A 17,192-nucleotide genomic window follows, 5' to 3' on the forward strand; every position below is an offset into this window, starting at 1 on the left:
ATATTAATTTAACTCGCTTTGCCGCCTTCTGCAGCAATCAATGTGAACTGCAGGACGGGACGGAAGAATTAAGCGGAACCTTGTTTTTATTCCACCCGGACACTTTAGCAACGGAAATACAGTCCGCACTGGGCGGTCAGTCTGCCACGTCGGAAATATTATCAGTATTTACATTTCTGAAGATCAGAACGGTTTTTAGGTGTTGAAGGTGTTTGTAGGAGGGATATAGGCAAATATGGTGAGTGTTACTTTATTGACTTGGGTTTGATTATGCTCGGATTCTGTTTATTTCATAATAAACGACCGGATGGAAAATGACATTTATTTTTTTACGTGTCAAAAGACTTAACGTTATCTAGATATGATTCGGTTTTCAACTCTTTATAAAACAGCTCTGATAATATATAACAATTATGTTTGATTATGTTTAAGGACAAGGATTACGTTAACAAAAAAAGGTGGTATGTTGGTTCAGGTTTTCTACCGCAATTTATTATTCTCGGTCAGTTTTGGCTATGTTGGAACCGAGTTTAATAAGCTATTAACTAATTAAATGTTATATTTATTATGTATGCTGCTGTCAGTTAATTCAAACATTTTATTCAGTAGGTTATATAAATTATTAAATAAAATATCAGTAAAGGCAGAAAAAAACGCCAAAATATAATTCAAATATGCTGATTTATTATCAATGTTGGAAACGGTATTTTTTCATAACCTGTGATACTTTTTTCAGGATACTTTGATGAATAAAAATAACAGCATTTATTTAAACTAGCAATATATATACTACCATTCAGTATTTTTTTATTTTTTTATTCTTTTGAAAGAAATGAATACTTTTATTCAGCAAAAATGTGTTAAATTGATCAAAAGTGATACTAAAGAGATATATTGTTAGAGAAGCTTTCTATTTTGAATAAATTATGCTTTTTTAAACATTTTAATTCATCAATGAATCCTGAACAAAATGAACACTGGTCATAAAATATCAATACAAATAATAATATTAAAAAATAAAAATATTAAGCAGCGCATTTTTTCCAAACAATGATAATACATCATTACTCCAGTCTTCAGTGTCACATGATTTTTCAGAAATCATTATATGATGATTTATTTAAAAATCATCATATAATGATTTCTGAAGGATCATGTGACACTGAAGACTGGAGTAATGATGCTGAAAGTGCTTTGATGACAGAAATAAATTTCATTTTAAAGTATATTAAAATACTTTTTTTTTTTAGATTGTAATACTATTTTACAATTACAGTTTTTTTTGGTTTGTGTTTTTGATCAAATTAAAGCAGCCTTGATGAGCATAAGATACTTCTTTCAAAAACATTTCAAATAGTAACGTGTCCAAATTGTTTAACTCTTGATATCACAGTTTAATCTGATGCACATTAAAGTAAAAAATCATTAATGTGTTTTCAGCCAATATCCATTTAACTGACATGTCCGCACATCTGTGCTCTTGTGTCTTTCAGGTTTCGGTCATTAACACAGTGGACACCTCGCACGAGGACATGATCGTGAGTATCTCCATCCATCTTTACTTTTACTGCATCTTTCTGGACACCGTGACTCTGATTTGTCGTTCTGTGTCCAGCATGACGCTCAGATGGATTATTACGGCACCAGACTGGCCACCTGCTCCTCTGATCGCTCTGTGAAGATCTTCGACGTCAAGAACGGAGGGCAGATCCTTGTGGCCGATCTGAGGGGGTATGTGAAGCGCGAAGAACTAAAACTAGGGTTTCTGTGAAGTCGATTTTAACCTTAACTTTCTTATGGCAGCCATGAAGGTCCCGTGTGGCAGGTGGCCTGGGCCCACCCAATGTACGGCAACCTCCTGGCATCCTGCTCGTACGACAGGAAGGTGATCGTCTGGAAGGAGGAGAACGGCACCTGGGATAAGATGTACGAGTACACGGGCCACGACTCCTCGGGTAACTTCACGCTTTTGGTTCTCGTATTGAACACTGTGCCGTAGAATGCATCCCGCTGTGGGCAATCACACGTTCTGTTCTCCTGCAGTGAACTCCGTTTGCTGGGGACCGTACGACTTCGGGTTGATTCTGGCCTGCGGCAGCTCAGACGGTGCGATTTCAGTGCTGACCTGTTCTGGAGACGGACACTGGGATATTAAGAAGATCAACAACGCACATACCGTGAGTTTAGCCTTCATGTGACATCTTAAAAAAAAAAAAGATATATAAGGAAAAGTTTTTGAACAGATTACAGAATCTGTGAAAATGTGAGTAATTTTAACAAAATAAGAAGGATCGTACAAAATTTGTTATTTTTTATTTAGGTCCGTCCTGAATGTGTCCTATCCTGAAGTCTGTCCTAAAAGCAGAATTTATTCTAATGACCCTGTTCAAAAGTTTATGAACGGTTGCTTCTTAATAACGTGTGTCGTTATTGATGATCCACGGTTGTGTGTGTGTGTGTGTGTGTGTTTGTGTGTGTGTGTCCTTGTTTATATTACATTTTGGAGACCAAATGTCCCCATAAGGATAGTAAAACCTGAGATCACCTACATTGTGGGAACCAGCCATTGGCCCCTACTTTTCAAAAGTCTTATAAATCACACAGGAGTTTTTTTTAGAAAGTAAAAATGCAGAATGTTTCCTGTGATGGGTAGGTTTAGGGATAGGGGCAGTGTAGTGGGATAGAATGTACAGTTTGTACAATAGTGAACCGTGTGTGTGTGTGTGTGTGTGTGTGTGTGTGTGTTGTGATAGTTGTTCTTGAGTCTCTTGTTGGTCCTGAGCTGTTAAACTGACCAACTTTCTTCTGAAAAATCCTCCAGGTCCTGCAAATCCTTCAGTTTTCCAGCATCTTCTGCATATGTGAACCCTTTCCAGCAGTGTCTGTATGATTCTGAGATATGAGGACGATTGAGGGACTCAAACATAACTATTAAAAAAGGTTCACACATTCACTGAAGCTCCAGAAGGAAACGAGACGCATTAAGAGCCTGGGGGTGAAAACTTCTGCACAGGATTATGTCAATTTTTTAATTTTAATTATCAATTTCTTTTATTTATTACTGCCCTCCTGAAGCAACAGAAGATACTTAGATGTTTCCTGGAAGACAGATTAAGCACAAGAATTTACCTTGATCTTCAAATTCAAAAAGTTTTCACCCCCCAACTCTTAATGTTTTTGTGGAGCATAAGTGAATGTTTGAGTCCCTCAATCGTCCTCATCGTGAAAAGATGGATCTAAAAAGCATACAGTTACTGCTGGAGAGGGTTGAAATATGCAAATGATGCTGAAAAACTGAAGAGGAAGTTAAAATTAATGGTGCAGTGTGTGAATTTATCTAGGGGTGAGGTTGAGAATTGCAATCTTCCACCCCTACCCCTCGCTTTCAAAACACATAAAGAAGCTACGGGGTCCGACACAGAACAAAAATGCAGTTGTCGGTGAGAGCATCTGGCAGTTTGTTAAGGTCTACTGTAGAAACACAATGCAAAAGGGCGATTTCACTGGAAGGGGACCCGTGGTGTGTGTAGATAGAAACTAGGTATGGGCATTTTCCCGAAATATTGTGTTCGAATATTTGGGCTCATAAAAATAAATATTTGATTATTTGACTGGGGTTTTTTGAGAAAATTAGACTTTTTTTTTATCAACATGTCTTCACCATTTCTGAACAAGCTTATGATTAGGCAATATACACAACACGCTTGCGTTATATCTTACGTTTTTTAAAACATTAAACAGTGTGTAAAAAAAAAAAAAATGCCTAAAAAACAAAAGCATTATAAGCTCAAGAAGCGCGAGCGTAAAGAAACGCCAATAAAGCAGAGCGTGTTAGTTATCATGCAGAACGTACGTACATAGCTTACACACACACACACACACACACACACACACGAGTCGGTATACGGTTGTCGTGTTTGTATTTTCACATTTTCATGTTGAGAGAAACTATAACATTATGATGATGATTTTCTTGGGTGAGAAAATGCGCCACTGACAGACGTTGCGGAGACGAAGATAACGGTTAAGTGAAGTTTGAGTGAAGCACTTTCTGTTTTTAAACCCTCAACAAACTTTAAAGGAAGCATTTGTCTCCAGATCATTTTGCAATCAAAAGTTATCTCTCTCTCACTCGGGGTACATACAGATGGGCTTTCCTGCACTCGTGAACGCAGTGATCGCTGGCTTTCCTCATGTTTGGATGTCATGTGATTATCGTTTGTGGTGGTGATATTATGTTAACTCTGTTTCATTTATTGATTTCATCAAAAGTAACTCCATTTTGTTAGATCATTTTAAATTTTCATCTAAGCAATTCCAAACACCGCGAGGCAGACGAGGACATTGTGATCAAATACACTCAACTTATTAACCCGCTCCACAGGGCCACCCAGCGGATATAGTTATAACTGCGAGATTTAGAGGGATTTATCATGGATTTAGTGCATGTGCAGACAGCAAATCAACGCAGTAAAATTCGAATAATATATTTAGTTTTTGAATATTAATTACAGATCAAATATTCAAATATTCGTGCACACCCCTAATAGAAAAGTCTCATTCTAAGGTAATAAAAACATATAATGTGAGGTCTTTATACTCCAATGAAAACATAGTTATGTATATTACATTTCTGTCAATAGTCATACATATTACACACTGCACCTTTAACTGATCAGGACAAACAAGGGACACACTCACACAGCCGTGGATTATCAGGAAACGACACACTGTATTAAAGGGGTGATGAATTGGGAAAACAACTTTCCCTTGAGCTTTTGATATATAAAAAGTCATGGTAATAATAATATCCTGTAAGTTTCAGAGCTGAAAACTTCCTTGTTAGTCAAAGAAAAGTTTTTATAGACACCAGGCCCAGACAACGATCGTGTGCTTCATCCTGACAACATCTAGTGGTGAAACGCCGCCTCTACAGAATAATAAGCACTTCTAACTCAGTAGCCCCGCCCACCGACTCATGGACCTGATCGGATCACGCCAGCCAGCAGCAGTAAATATGCTGAAGAAGATAGCAAGATATTGCGCTTTTCCTGGTTGGGGAAGAACAGTAGTTGCATAAGCTTCCTTCGGATCCAAATATTAGGAATGCGTGGTTGAACTTTATTTTTAATGAAGTTTGAGCTCACGTGGGGAAGACATTAGGGTTGCTCCCTTCATTTCACCGCGGGATCGTTTGTAAACAAATCTCCGGTCGAGCTGGATTTGTAGGCACATTGAGATTAAAACACAATGCTGTTTCTTCTATATTGGATCCGACAGGAGGAATGGTGCAACACACTTATGTGAGTAAAACGTGTTTTTATATGCAATAGTATTGCATTGTTATAGATCGTTTTGCTTATGCGTACTGTTTTTAACAGAACATACCTTTAGCACGCTGGACTCAGACACATTACTCTCTCTTGACTTGACATTTGAAGGGTGCACTCACGTGTGTGTGTGTGTGTGTGGTTCGTCCTTGTATCCACTGATCGGGCGGGACAAGTAATACAAAAATAATATTATAATCAATCATATTATTCTAATCAATCAGGTGGATGAGAAATAAAGCATTGTGTTTGTTTGATTAAGAAGTTTACCAGCCCTGTGGTTGAGCGAATCATTCCGGTTGGCGCTTTCAAAATAATCCCTCCCTCATGTGAACTGAACTGACAGGGGGTAGATATGACAGCGGAGCTGAAGCTCATTAAATATGCAAATCTTATCCAATCCTAGCCGTGGGCGTTTACTTCCAAGTCTCCAGTGCGTCACGCCCATCAAAACCCAGCGTTCAGGAGAGAGCCTCAAAACCAGTGTAGAAAATAGACTATTACTTATTAGTTATGATGTTTTTGAATGTAAAAACGTAAACGTCTCTTATTTTGTTAAAATGAATTCATTTTCACAGATTCTGCAAGCAGTTCACATACTTTTTCTTGCAGCTGTATATAATTTGCAGTTAATCTGTAATGTGTGTGTATATACTCTTTCTTTGAAAGGATAAAATATAGCAGAAAATAATCCTTATATATTTATTTATTTATTTATTGTCTATGAGAAATTGTATTTAATATGTTTATAGGGGCTTGATCTGTGTAGGCTCTTTAGAAAATGTTAAATTAGTGCTTTAAAATCAATTAATAAAAGTTTGTCTCATATAATGTGTGTGTGTACTATGTGTGATTATGTATAGGCCTATATAAATATACACACCTTCATTATAAAATATTTGCATATACTATATATATATATATATATATATATATATATATATATATATATTTTATATATGAATATAACATATTTTTCTTATATACATGCATATGTGTGTATTTATATAGGCCTATACATAATAATCACACCGTACACACACATATATTATGTAAACACAAACTTTTATTTTGGATGCAATTAATCACGAATATTTGATTTCTTGAATGCTGATTGGACAATACATTCAAAATAGAGGCTTCTGTCGAGTACGGTGTATGTCATACAAGACTGACCCAATTTTTGCTCTTCATCCTGGCCTTTGAGTTTTTCCGTGGTTTCTCTATGGCAGATCGGCTGTAACGCTGTGAGTTGGGCCCCAGCTGTTGTCCCAGGAAGTCTTATTGAGCAGCCAACAGGACAGAAGCCCAACTACATCAAGAGATTTGTGTCTGGAGGCTGTGACAATCTGGTCAAGCTGTGGAAGTGAGTGCAGCTCTTATTTTACAGCGCACCGTGACGAGCACCTGCTGTCAGCGACTACACTTAAATAGACCCACACAGATTTTAATAGAATAATAATAATAAAAAAGATTTAAAAGCTAGTTTATGCTGATTTGGGGGGATATATATTGAAATATAATATAAATGGTGCTGAGTGCGCTACATTCTTATTGGTGCTGACTGTTTTATCAAAGTAGTCAATAATATGTAAAAATGTTGGTTTTTTTTCTCTTTTTTGATTGGTCTACTCTGCTCTGATTGGTTCAGAATCGATTATTTCATTTAGGAGACAACTTAAATTGTCGCGTACTTCAATCTTTAAAACCTTTTACATTCACAAACAGCTCTTACACACTGAATGAAACGTAATATCTGACAAAGCATAATAGGGGCACTTTAAATGAATAGTCCACTCAAAAGTGAAATGGGAAATTCTATTATAATTTGAGTAGGAAATACAGTGCCTTTCATTGTCTTTGAGTCGAGTTATGTGCTGACATTCATACTTTCTCCCCAGAGAAGAGGACGGCCAATGGAAAGAGGACCAGAAGCTGGAGGCGCACAGTGATTGGGTGAGAGATGTCGGCTGGGCTCCTTCCATTGGTCTGCCCTCGAGCACAATTGCCAGCTGCTCACAGGTAATCACAGCCAAGTGCTTTTGTTCAAACCGCTAAAGTGTTTTGATTCTTAAGGAATGCTTTTGTTAAGATGTATACCTTGAATGCAATATGCGTTGCGTTGTATAATGGCGTCTGCATAACGCATACGTCTGTTATATTATATTATATTATAACCTAGGATGGTCGTGTGTTTATCTGGACGTGTGACGACCCAGCCGGTAACACCTGGACTGCCAAACTTCTTCACAAATTCAACGACGTGGTGTGGCACGTGAGCTGGTCCATCACAGGAAACATTCTGGCTGTGTCAGGAGGGGACAACAAAGTATGTACCGTTCAAATATTGATTTAAAGGAACACTCCCCCGTTTTTAGAAATAGGGCTTATTCAACTCCTTTCCTACATTTAGGCCCTGTTCACACAGGCAAAAGTGGCCCACATCTGATTTTTTGGGGTCAAGTGACCAGGTCAGACTTCTTCAGAGGTAGTGTGAACACTCAAATCTAGCCCAGATCGGATTTTTTCCAATGCGGCTGCAGTGTGAACAACCAAGGCAGATTTGATGCGACTTTTACGTCAATCTCGACATTTGTCACAATTATGCGCTGGCGAGTTAGCCCTAGACACAGACAATAACATTAAAAGCGAGTCAATGGAGGGAGAGTGAGGTGTTAGACCTAATTAGGATATGGGGAGATACTTCATTTCAAGCTAACCTAGAAGGTTCCTACCGTAACCGCTCCCCTTTTGAAATAATAGCACACAAAATGAAAGAACGCGGACACAGAAGAACGTGGCTTCAGTGCCAAAGGAACGAGACAAAGGGACAAAATAACCAATTTGCTCTCTTTCTTTTCGTTCTTCTCCTCGTCTGCTCCTGCTCATTACTGTTATGGCTTCCATTACACAAACATTTTTAAATAAAAGCGAAAATGCTTACTTCCTCTATAACCTCCCGAACTTAAGTGCAACAGCGTGCTGCGTCTGATGTCATTGATATTGTTCTTTTGCACATGCGGGTTAGTTTGAAACCTCAAATAGTTCTCACTGGAATCAGTTATAGGCCACATTTTAAAAGGTAATGTGTGAACAGCCAAACAAAAAAATCTGATCTGAGCAAAAAAATCTAAATTGAGCATTAAGACTTGCAGTGTGAACTTAGATATGTGTGCAAAAGCATTTTTGTCTCAGTGCATGCATTGTTTTCGTTTGGCAGGGTCGCCACTCGCTTAGCGTAATTAGTTTTTATTTTATTTTATCACTTTTATTCGGGACATGCTAGCTGGCAACATAGGATTCCATTCATTATGCTAAGCTAAGCTAGCGGCGACCCTGCCAAACTAAAACAATGCATGCACTGAGACAAATGCATTTGCCCACATATCTAAATGTAGGAAAGGAGTTGAATAAGCCCTATTTCTAAAAACGGTGGCGTTTTCTTTTAATGGCATTATTTATTCACTCTCGTGTTGTTCCAAATTAAGACTTTCTTCTGTGGAGCACAAATGCAAACATTTGTAATGAAACTTCTTGCAAAAGCATTTTAAAAATGTTCACTGCATTTATTTGAGCAGAAATACAGTAAAACAGTAATATTGTAAAATATTATTACAATCTAAAATAATTTTCAGCATCATCACTCCAGTCTTCAGTGTCACATGATCCTTCAGAAATCATTCTAATATGAGGATTTGATGCTCAAGGAACATTTCTGATTATTATTATCAACACTAAACCTATTTTTGTTTAAACTATACTTTTTCTTAGGATTCTTTAAGAAATAAAACAGTTTGAAAGGACATTTGTTTGAAATATAAATCTTTGGTAATTATAAATGTATTTGTATTTATTGTCACTGGCAAACTTTTGAATGCATCCTCGCTTAATATAAGTGTTAAGTTCTTTAAAATAAAATCAAAAAAACTCTAAACTTTTGAATGAAACTAAAAATGACTTTTTTTAATCAGCCATTGTCACAAATTAAATTCAAAATGTTTAAAGTGAGAACTCAAAAAATACACTATAGTTTAAAAATATTTTAAATATTAATAAATTATCATTTTATTTATATCCACTAATATATATATATAGTATTATAATAATGAGCAATGTTTACCCAAATATATTTTACTTGCATACTATTTACTTTTTAATATTTGTGGGGTGAAGTAGGGGTGAAGGAATTTCCCTTGCTGTAATTTTGAGTGGCTCAATAGCGCGGTTTGCGGTATTATCGGCATTTGTTTCGATTTGTTTATTGCTACATTAATAAGTGTTATGTTTCAGCTGGCACAAAAACACGGACGTATCCAGAAACTGAAACCAAACAGAACGTTGAAACAGAAAGTGAAGTAAACAGAACAAAAATCTGACAATAAGCTCGTTAGGCTATTGTTATACACCAGTCAGGCATAACATTATGATCACTGACAGGTGAAGTGAATAACTCTGATTAACTCTTCATCACGACACCTTGGTGGGATATATTAGGCAGCAAGTGAACATTTTGTCCTCAAAAGTGATGTGTTAGAAGCAGGAAAAATGGGCAAGCGTAAGGAAGTGAGCAAGTTTGACACAGGCAAAATTGTGATGGCTAGACGAATGGGTCAGAGCATCTCCAAAACTGCAGCTCTTGTGGGGTGTTCCCGATCTGCAGTGGTCAGTATCTATCAAAAGTTGATCAAGGAAGGAACAGTGGAGAACCGGCGACAGGGTCATGGAAGGCCAAGGCTCACTGATGCACGTGGGGAGCATCATAATTCCCTTTAGAAATTAATGACATTGATTCAATGCATTCACCAGCGTTGACGCCATTCATGGGAAATACCCTTAAACGTTACAAGGATTTTACAACAAAGCTTTTGCTTTTCATGGACACAGCTGAGCAACATTCAATACACCTGCACAAAGTGCAAAACAAGGCCATAGCCTTATGAAAAAAAACGGTTCATTACAATGTACATCTTTTTTGCTATTGAAGTTAAATAGCAGGTGCTTTAAAGGGATAGTTCACTTTAAAATGAAAATTCTGTCATCCTTTACTCATCCTCAAGTTGTTTCAAACCTGTGTGAATTTCTTTCTTCGGCTGAACACAAGGGAAGATATGTTGAAGACTGTCAGTAACCAAACACGTAACTGGAGCCATTGACTTCCATAGTATTTTTTTTTCCTACTATGGAAGTCAATGGCTCCAGATAAAGGTGCACTATGTAGTATTTTTGCAGTAAAATATCCAAAAACCACTAGGCTGGTATTATATATTTTGTTCAGTTGAGTACCTAAAATATCCCAAATGTTTCCAACTATTTGTAAATTGTGAGAAAATTGCTGTTTTAACTAAGGACCGGGACGTTTCAGCATAGCATAGATTTTGAGGAAGTCGCCTGTCAATTGCGTCATATCTGCGTTACCCTCGGTTTCGGCTTTTATTCTGCAGGAGCGCTTTACTCTTAGCAGTGTGAACAAGTGAACGCACGGAGTAACGTCATAACATCATTTTAAACACACTTAAATGTATCTAATATGATAAACAGAGCTGCATTACCTCATAATCATAACCGGATCAGTGCAGGCGACTGTGTACCGTCCCGTCATAATAAAAGTCCCGGTACTCGCGAGCCGTGTGTTTGTTTAACAATCGCTCCAGCAGCTGTGCTCAGCTCCACAACACTCGGTCCTGCTCTGCTTAACTACAGTAACGTTAATAACTGCATCCATGAACGTGATTTCTGCCTGTGTCCTGTTTTCGACCGGCTGTGAGGTGAAGAACACATGTCCCAAGATACTGCGCTCAAACTTTGCATCATCAAACTACGCCTTTGTTTAGAATAGGCACCCTCCAGTGGACGGAAAGTTGCATAGTGCACCTTTAACCGTTTGGTTACTGACATTCTTCAAAAAGTCTTCTCTTGTGTTCAGCTGAAGAAAGAGATTCACACAGGTTTGAAACAACTTGAGGGTGAGTAAAGGATGACAGAATTTTCATTTTAAAGTGTCCCTTTAAGAATCATCCTCAAAAATTAATCATCAAACTAGTCCAATGACAAATAAAGCGCACACTCATTGTGATATCAACACTGTTTATTTGTTGTGCGTCAAACGCAAACATGATTCACCCGGTCACCAACTAAAGGACAGGCCATGAATGTGCTTTGACATTGTGATTCATTGACTTTTCACCATGAAACTTATGTTGACAGTCTTTGGCTCTCGTCCCCGTGGGATTACGGAATAAAGATGCTGCCGTTGGAGCATGTGGGCAGCTTACAGCCCTGCAGAGCAGCGATTTACCCAGCGTCATTACTCATTTTACAGCGCCTGAGTATTAAAGCACTCTCAGGTTCAGGAATTAATGACTGAGGTTATATCACCCAGCACTCTGTCCCCGACATCGGCCCTTATTTAAATGAAGACTGGGTTGTTACGCTTTCGGTGAGATGCTCTGGCTTGTAATTATTCACGGCGGCAAGCGGCGGGTCGAGCCATTTACTCTCAGACGAACGTGCCATTATCTGATGCATTTATAAAACAGACAGCTTAATAATGCAAAAGGGCTTTGTAAATACACACAGGTTAAATGCAGTCCTCTTTAGGTGCTTCCACAGAGCTAAAGTAGGCACTTTTTTTTCTTTTTTTTTAACTAATGATGTGTACGCAGGGATTCTAGGAGGCGTTCGATGCCTTGTTAGCTCGCTGTAATTGTGTTGAAACAATTTTTCCTGAGAAATTGTTAGTAAATTTTACCATCATTATGAATCAAAGAATGTTGCTTTAAAGAAACTGTCGTTTACATTGTTTCCCGTTGTCTTCTGCTCATAGGTGACCCTGTGGAAGGAATCAGTGGATGGACAGTGGGCCTGTATCAGTGACTTCAACAAAGGCCAGGGTGCCGTGACCTCCATCACAGACAGCCAACAGAACGAGCAGTGAAGCCCATCTCCTCTCTCGCCGGTGGTGGAGCACCTTCAATCAGAGCGGGGTGACACCCTTCTGCCCTCAAAGACTTTTCTCCAACATTAAAAGGGCATCTCACTCCCAGGCGGCAGTGCCGAAAATGTTTTTTTTTTTTTAAAGATCATTTCCATTGGTTAATCTCTAAACCAGATGTTTGAGCTAATTTGTATTGTTTATAAAAAATCTTAACATGTCAATTATTTTGAGAAGGAAAAAAATTATGATAAATGAAAGCTTGTTCAAATGTATCGGCCGCATTGGACATCGGTGTGTTTCAAGACCTGGACGACCATTGAAGAATAAAGTTTTCTACACTAAACTGTAACTAACCTGTTTATTATATTATAATTTTTTTTTACAATTTGACATTAATTCTATATAAAATATCTTATACAACAATCATGTTAATTAACTTTAACCCTTATACACTATATTGCCAAAAGTATTAGGACACCCCTCCAAATCATTGAATTCAGGTGTTCCAATCACTTCCATGTAGCCTAGAAATCTAGACGCACCCTAGCGGCAGCAAATCTAATCTGCCCGCGAGTGTCGTCTAGCAACTCTCAAAAGACCTCTGAGCTGTATTCCCCTAACTCTTGCCGGGCCAATCACATCGTGTATAGAGTAGGTGGGCGAGGCCATAATGACGACGGCGGAGTTGCGTTTGCGTGCTTCTAGTAAACACAGAAACTGGCGAACGGCGGTCTTTCGAATCAGCTTTGACCGCGACTCTGGAAGACTTGGAGTTAAGCTTTTCTCTGAGAAAAGAACAAAGAACGGCACTGAAGTCATTCTTAAAAAGGGAAGATGTGTTCGGAGTTTAGCCGACCGGATACGGCGAATGTTTAATCTATCAACGAGCTCCGTTTCACCTTCGTTGCGCTGGTTGGTTGTAGCGCTATCCTATCGCGTGCAGAGGGAGTTTGAAAGACAACCGTTTATCCTGCCCCTCGGATTGAGCTGTCAATGGTGAGTTTACAGACCAAACATCTTGATGTGGGTCTTGCTTGTCAGGCTACCTTCCATGGCCACAGCTGTATAAAGGCATGCAGACGCTTCTACAAACATTTGTGAAAGAATGGGTCACTCTCAGGAGATCAGTGAATTCAAGCGTGGTACGGTGAAAGGTTGCCACCTGTGCAATATGTCCATTTGTGAAATCACAGTGGGGTCAGCGCATGCTGAGGCACACAGAGTGCAACGTAGCCAACTTTCTGCACTGTCAGTAGCTACAGACCTCCAAACTTCATGTGGCCTTCGGATGAGCTCAAGAACAGTGCATAGAGAGCTTCATGGAATGGGTTTCAATGGCCGATCAGCTCATCCAAGCCTTATGTCACCAACTGTAATGCAAAGTGTAGGATGCAGTGGTGGAAAGCACACCACCACTGGACTCTAGAGAAGTGGAGACGTGATCTCTGGAGAGACCAATCACCCTTCTCTGTCTGGCAGTCTGATGGATGAGTCTGGGTCTGGCGGTTGCCAGGAGAACCGTACTTGCCTGACTGCATTGTGCCAAGTGTAAAGTTTGGTGGAGGGAGATTATGGTGTGGGTTGTTTTTCATGGGTTGGGCTTGGCCCCTTAATTCCAGTGAAAAGAACCTTAACGCTTCAGCATACCAAGACATTTTGGACAATTTCATACTCCCAACTTTGTGGGCACAGTTTGGGAATGCCCCCTTCCTGTTCCAACATGACAGCGCACCAGTGTACAAAGCAAGGTCCATAAAGACATGGATGAGCAAGTTTGGTGTAGAGGAACTTGATGGGCCTGCACAGAGTTCTGACCTTAACCCGACAGAACAGCTTTAGGATGAATTAGAGCAGAGACTGAGAGCCAGGCCTTCACATCCAACATTAGTGCCTTACTTCACAAATGCGCTTCTAGAAGAATATGGGAATTTTTAATGAAACATACTCCTAAACCTTGTAGAAAGCCTTCCCAGAAGAGCTTTAAAATCTGCAAAAGGCGGGCCAACTCCATATTTAATCCTACAGATTAAGAATGGGATGTCATTAAATTCCATGTACCCATTTAAAGGCAGGTGTCCCAAAAATTATGCAAATATATTGTAATGACGTTTTCTTCTGTCATTTTTGACCAACAAATATTTTTATTTATTTATTTATTTTTTTAATTCTTTACTTCATTGGAAAGACTTGGTAAAGGTTTTGGCACTTGCAGTGTGAACACACACACAAAAAAAAAAAAAAAAAATTCATGTACATGATTCAAGAAGGTTAAATGATCCTGAAAATAACAGTCACTTGTATTGTTCATAGTCAAAAATAACAGCATTGGCAATGAATGGGAGACTCATTTCATCTAGTGGAAGCATTTGGTACTGTGCATAAACAAAATCTTACTGATTTCTACTTTTAGAGATTTTAATTGTTCACATTTATGGCTTTGAATTTCATAAATTGTGAGTAAACATGTTTTAGAAAATATACTTTTCATATAATTTTTTTTTTTAAATTTAAAGTATAAATGTTGTATTTTGCTTTAGTAATAATCTGGTAGTCTTAAAAAGAGACCAAACTTTTGTTTATGTTGGAAATTGCTCAAAAAGTGAATCAATGAAAAATACCAACTGCATAAATATAATCTGGTGTCATAAAATACATAATATTTAATAAAAAAACATGATGGAACTAAAATATAGTACATTAATTTAATGGAAATAAAAATGAAATCTGTCCTTTTTGAGAACCACGTGAGGAACACCAGAGGGTTACAGACAGGGCCAGATTTACTAACGGCTTGCTCCAGTGTAAACACTCTTGGCTTAAAAAACTCAGGAAACGGCATTGGCAGGGTTATTTTTTTAATGCATATGCATTTTTAGAGTTTTTATGGGAGGAAAGTATTTAAATGATGAATCATGCAAGGTTATTTCCTAAGGGTTTCAGTTGTTAATTGACTTGCTCTATTATTGAGCTAATTTGCGCTGCTCTTGGTAGATTGTTTTGGTCATTATAGAAATGATCCGGATGCATCTGGTTTGTGCCCGAGTCATTGTTATTTTACAGAACAGAAATGTTTGTTGCCTCAGAAATTTCTTTTTTCCATTGCTCCCTTCTGTTATACACCGATCAGGCATAACATTATGACACTTTTTATCCCACTTTTGCTGACAAAACAGCCCTGACCTGTCGAGGCATGGACTCCACTAGACCCCTGAAGGTGTGTTGTGGTATCTGGCACCAAGATGTTAGCAGCAGATCCTTTAAGTCCTGTAAGTTGCGAGGTGTGTCCTCCAGGGATCAGACTTGTTTGTTCTGCACGTCCCACAGATGCTCGACTGGATTGAGATCTGGGGAATTTGGAGGCCAAGTCAACACCTCAAACTCGTTGTTGCTCCTCAAACCATTCCTGAACCATTTTTGCTTTGTGTCAGGAGCATTATCCTGCTGAAAGAGGACACAGCCACCAGGGAATACCGTTTCCATGAGAGGGTGTACATGGTCTGCAACAATGCTTAGGTAGGTGGTACGTGTCAAAGTAACATCCACACAGATGGCAGGACCCAAGGTTTTCCAGCAGAACATTGCCCAAAGCATCACACTCCCTCCGTCGGCTTGCCTTCTTCCCATAGTGCATCCTGGTGCCATGTGTTCCCCAGGTAAGCGACGCACACACACTCGGCCATCCACGTGATGTAAAAGAAAACGTGATTTTTCAGACCAGGCCACCTTCTTCCATTTCTCTGTGGTCCAGTTCTGATGCTCACGTGGACAGGGGTCAGAATGGGCATCCTGACTGATGCTCTGTGTATTCTGACACCTTTCTATCAGAACCAGAATTAACTTCTTGAGCAATTTGAGCTTCAGTAGCTCGTCTGTTTTTTCCACACTTGCATCAATGAGCCTTGGCCGCCCATGACCCTGTGGCCGGTTCACCACTGTTCCTTGCTTGGAGCACTTTTGATAGATACTGACCACTGCAGACCAGGAACACCCCACAAGAGCTGCAGTTTTGGAGATGCTCCGTCCCAGTCGTCTAGCCATCACAATTGGGCCCTTGACAAACTCGCTCAAATCCTTACGCTTGCCCATTTTTTTTGCTTCTAAAAATTCAACTTTGAGGACAAAATGTTCACTTGCTGCCTAACATATCCACCCACTAACAGGTGCCGTGATGAAGAGATAAATATCACCATTATGTTTATGCCTGATCGGTGTAAAAAACAAAAAACTACTGTGCCGGAAAAGGCATTGGCAGGGTTTTTTTTTAATGCATAAGCATTTTTAGGAGTTTATGGGAGGAAAGTATTTAAATGATGAATCATGCAAGGTGATTTACTTTGTTCGTTAGTTTACTTGCTCTATTATTGACCTAATTTGCTAATTTTTTGCTGCAGTGGTCAGTATCTATCAAAAGTGCTCCAAGGAAGGAACAGCGGTGAACCGGCGACAGGGTCAAGGGCGGCCAAGGCTCATTGATGCACGCGAGGAAAAAACAGACGAGCTACTGTAGCTCAAATTGCTCAAGAAGTTGATTTTGATCAGTGTATATCATCTGTTTTTGCAATCTGTGTTTCCTGATAGCATTGTTAGCCAACTGGTCGCAAGTTCCATCATTACCAACTTAGTTTAAGGTTTCTGTGTTTCCGAAAGCTAAATTGTGTGATTGGAAATACAGCTATCTAGTTAATCTTGTCAATGAATTATCAAATTATGCTGGAAAATACTTCTGATTACACAATACTGCACCTGATCTCATGAGAAAATGTAACTATTTTTGGGTGAAAATTAAGTAAATTAGTTCATACGAATTAGTCATCAATTTGCCAAATTGTAAAACGGTTATTAATTGCATTTCTTAAAGGGATAGTTCACTTTAAAATGAAAATTCTGTTATCCTTTACTCACGATATTTTGAAGAATGTCAGTAACCA

General features: G+C 38.8%; 1 protein-coding gene across 1 annotated transcript; it reads left to right on the forward strand.

Annotated features, from left to right (window-relative positions):
• Positions 1 to 83: 83 nt before the first annotated feature.
• sec13 (SEC13 homolog, nuclear pore and COPII coat complex component) lies at positions 84 to 12,613 on the forward strand. Its single transcript, XM_067416289.1, has 9 exons — positions 84 to 238; positions 1,494 to 1,538; positions 1,616 to 1,731; positions 1,804 to 1,955; positions 2,044 to 2,177; positions 6,563 to 6,696; positions 7,232 to 7,352; positions 7,513 to 7,659; positions 12,154 to 12,613. Exons 1-9 carry the CDS (start codon positions 236 to 238, stop codon positions 12,262 to 12,264), a joined length of 963 nt encoding a protein of 320 aa, XP_067272390.1. The 5' UTR covers positions 84 to 235; the 3' UTR covers positions 12,265 to 12,613.
• Positions 12,614 to 17,192: the final 4,579 nt, after the last annotated feature.

This window comes from Pseudorasbora parva, chromosome 14 (genome assembly GCF_024679245.1).
Source record: "Pseudorasbora parva isolate DD20220531a chromosome 14, ASM2467924v1, whole genome shotgun sequence".
NCBI lineage: Eukaryota > Metazoa > Chordata > Actinopteri > Cypriniformes > Gobionidae > Pseudorasbora > Pseudorasbora parva.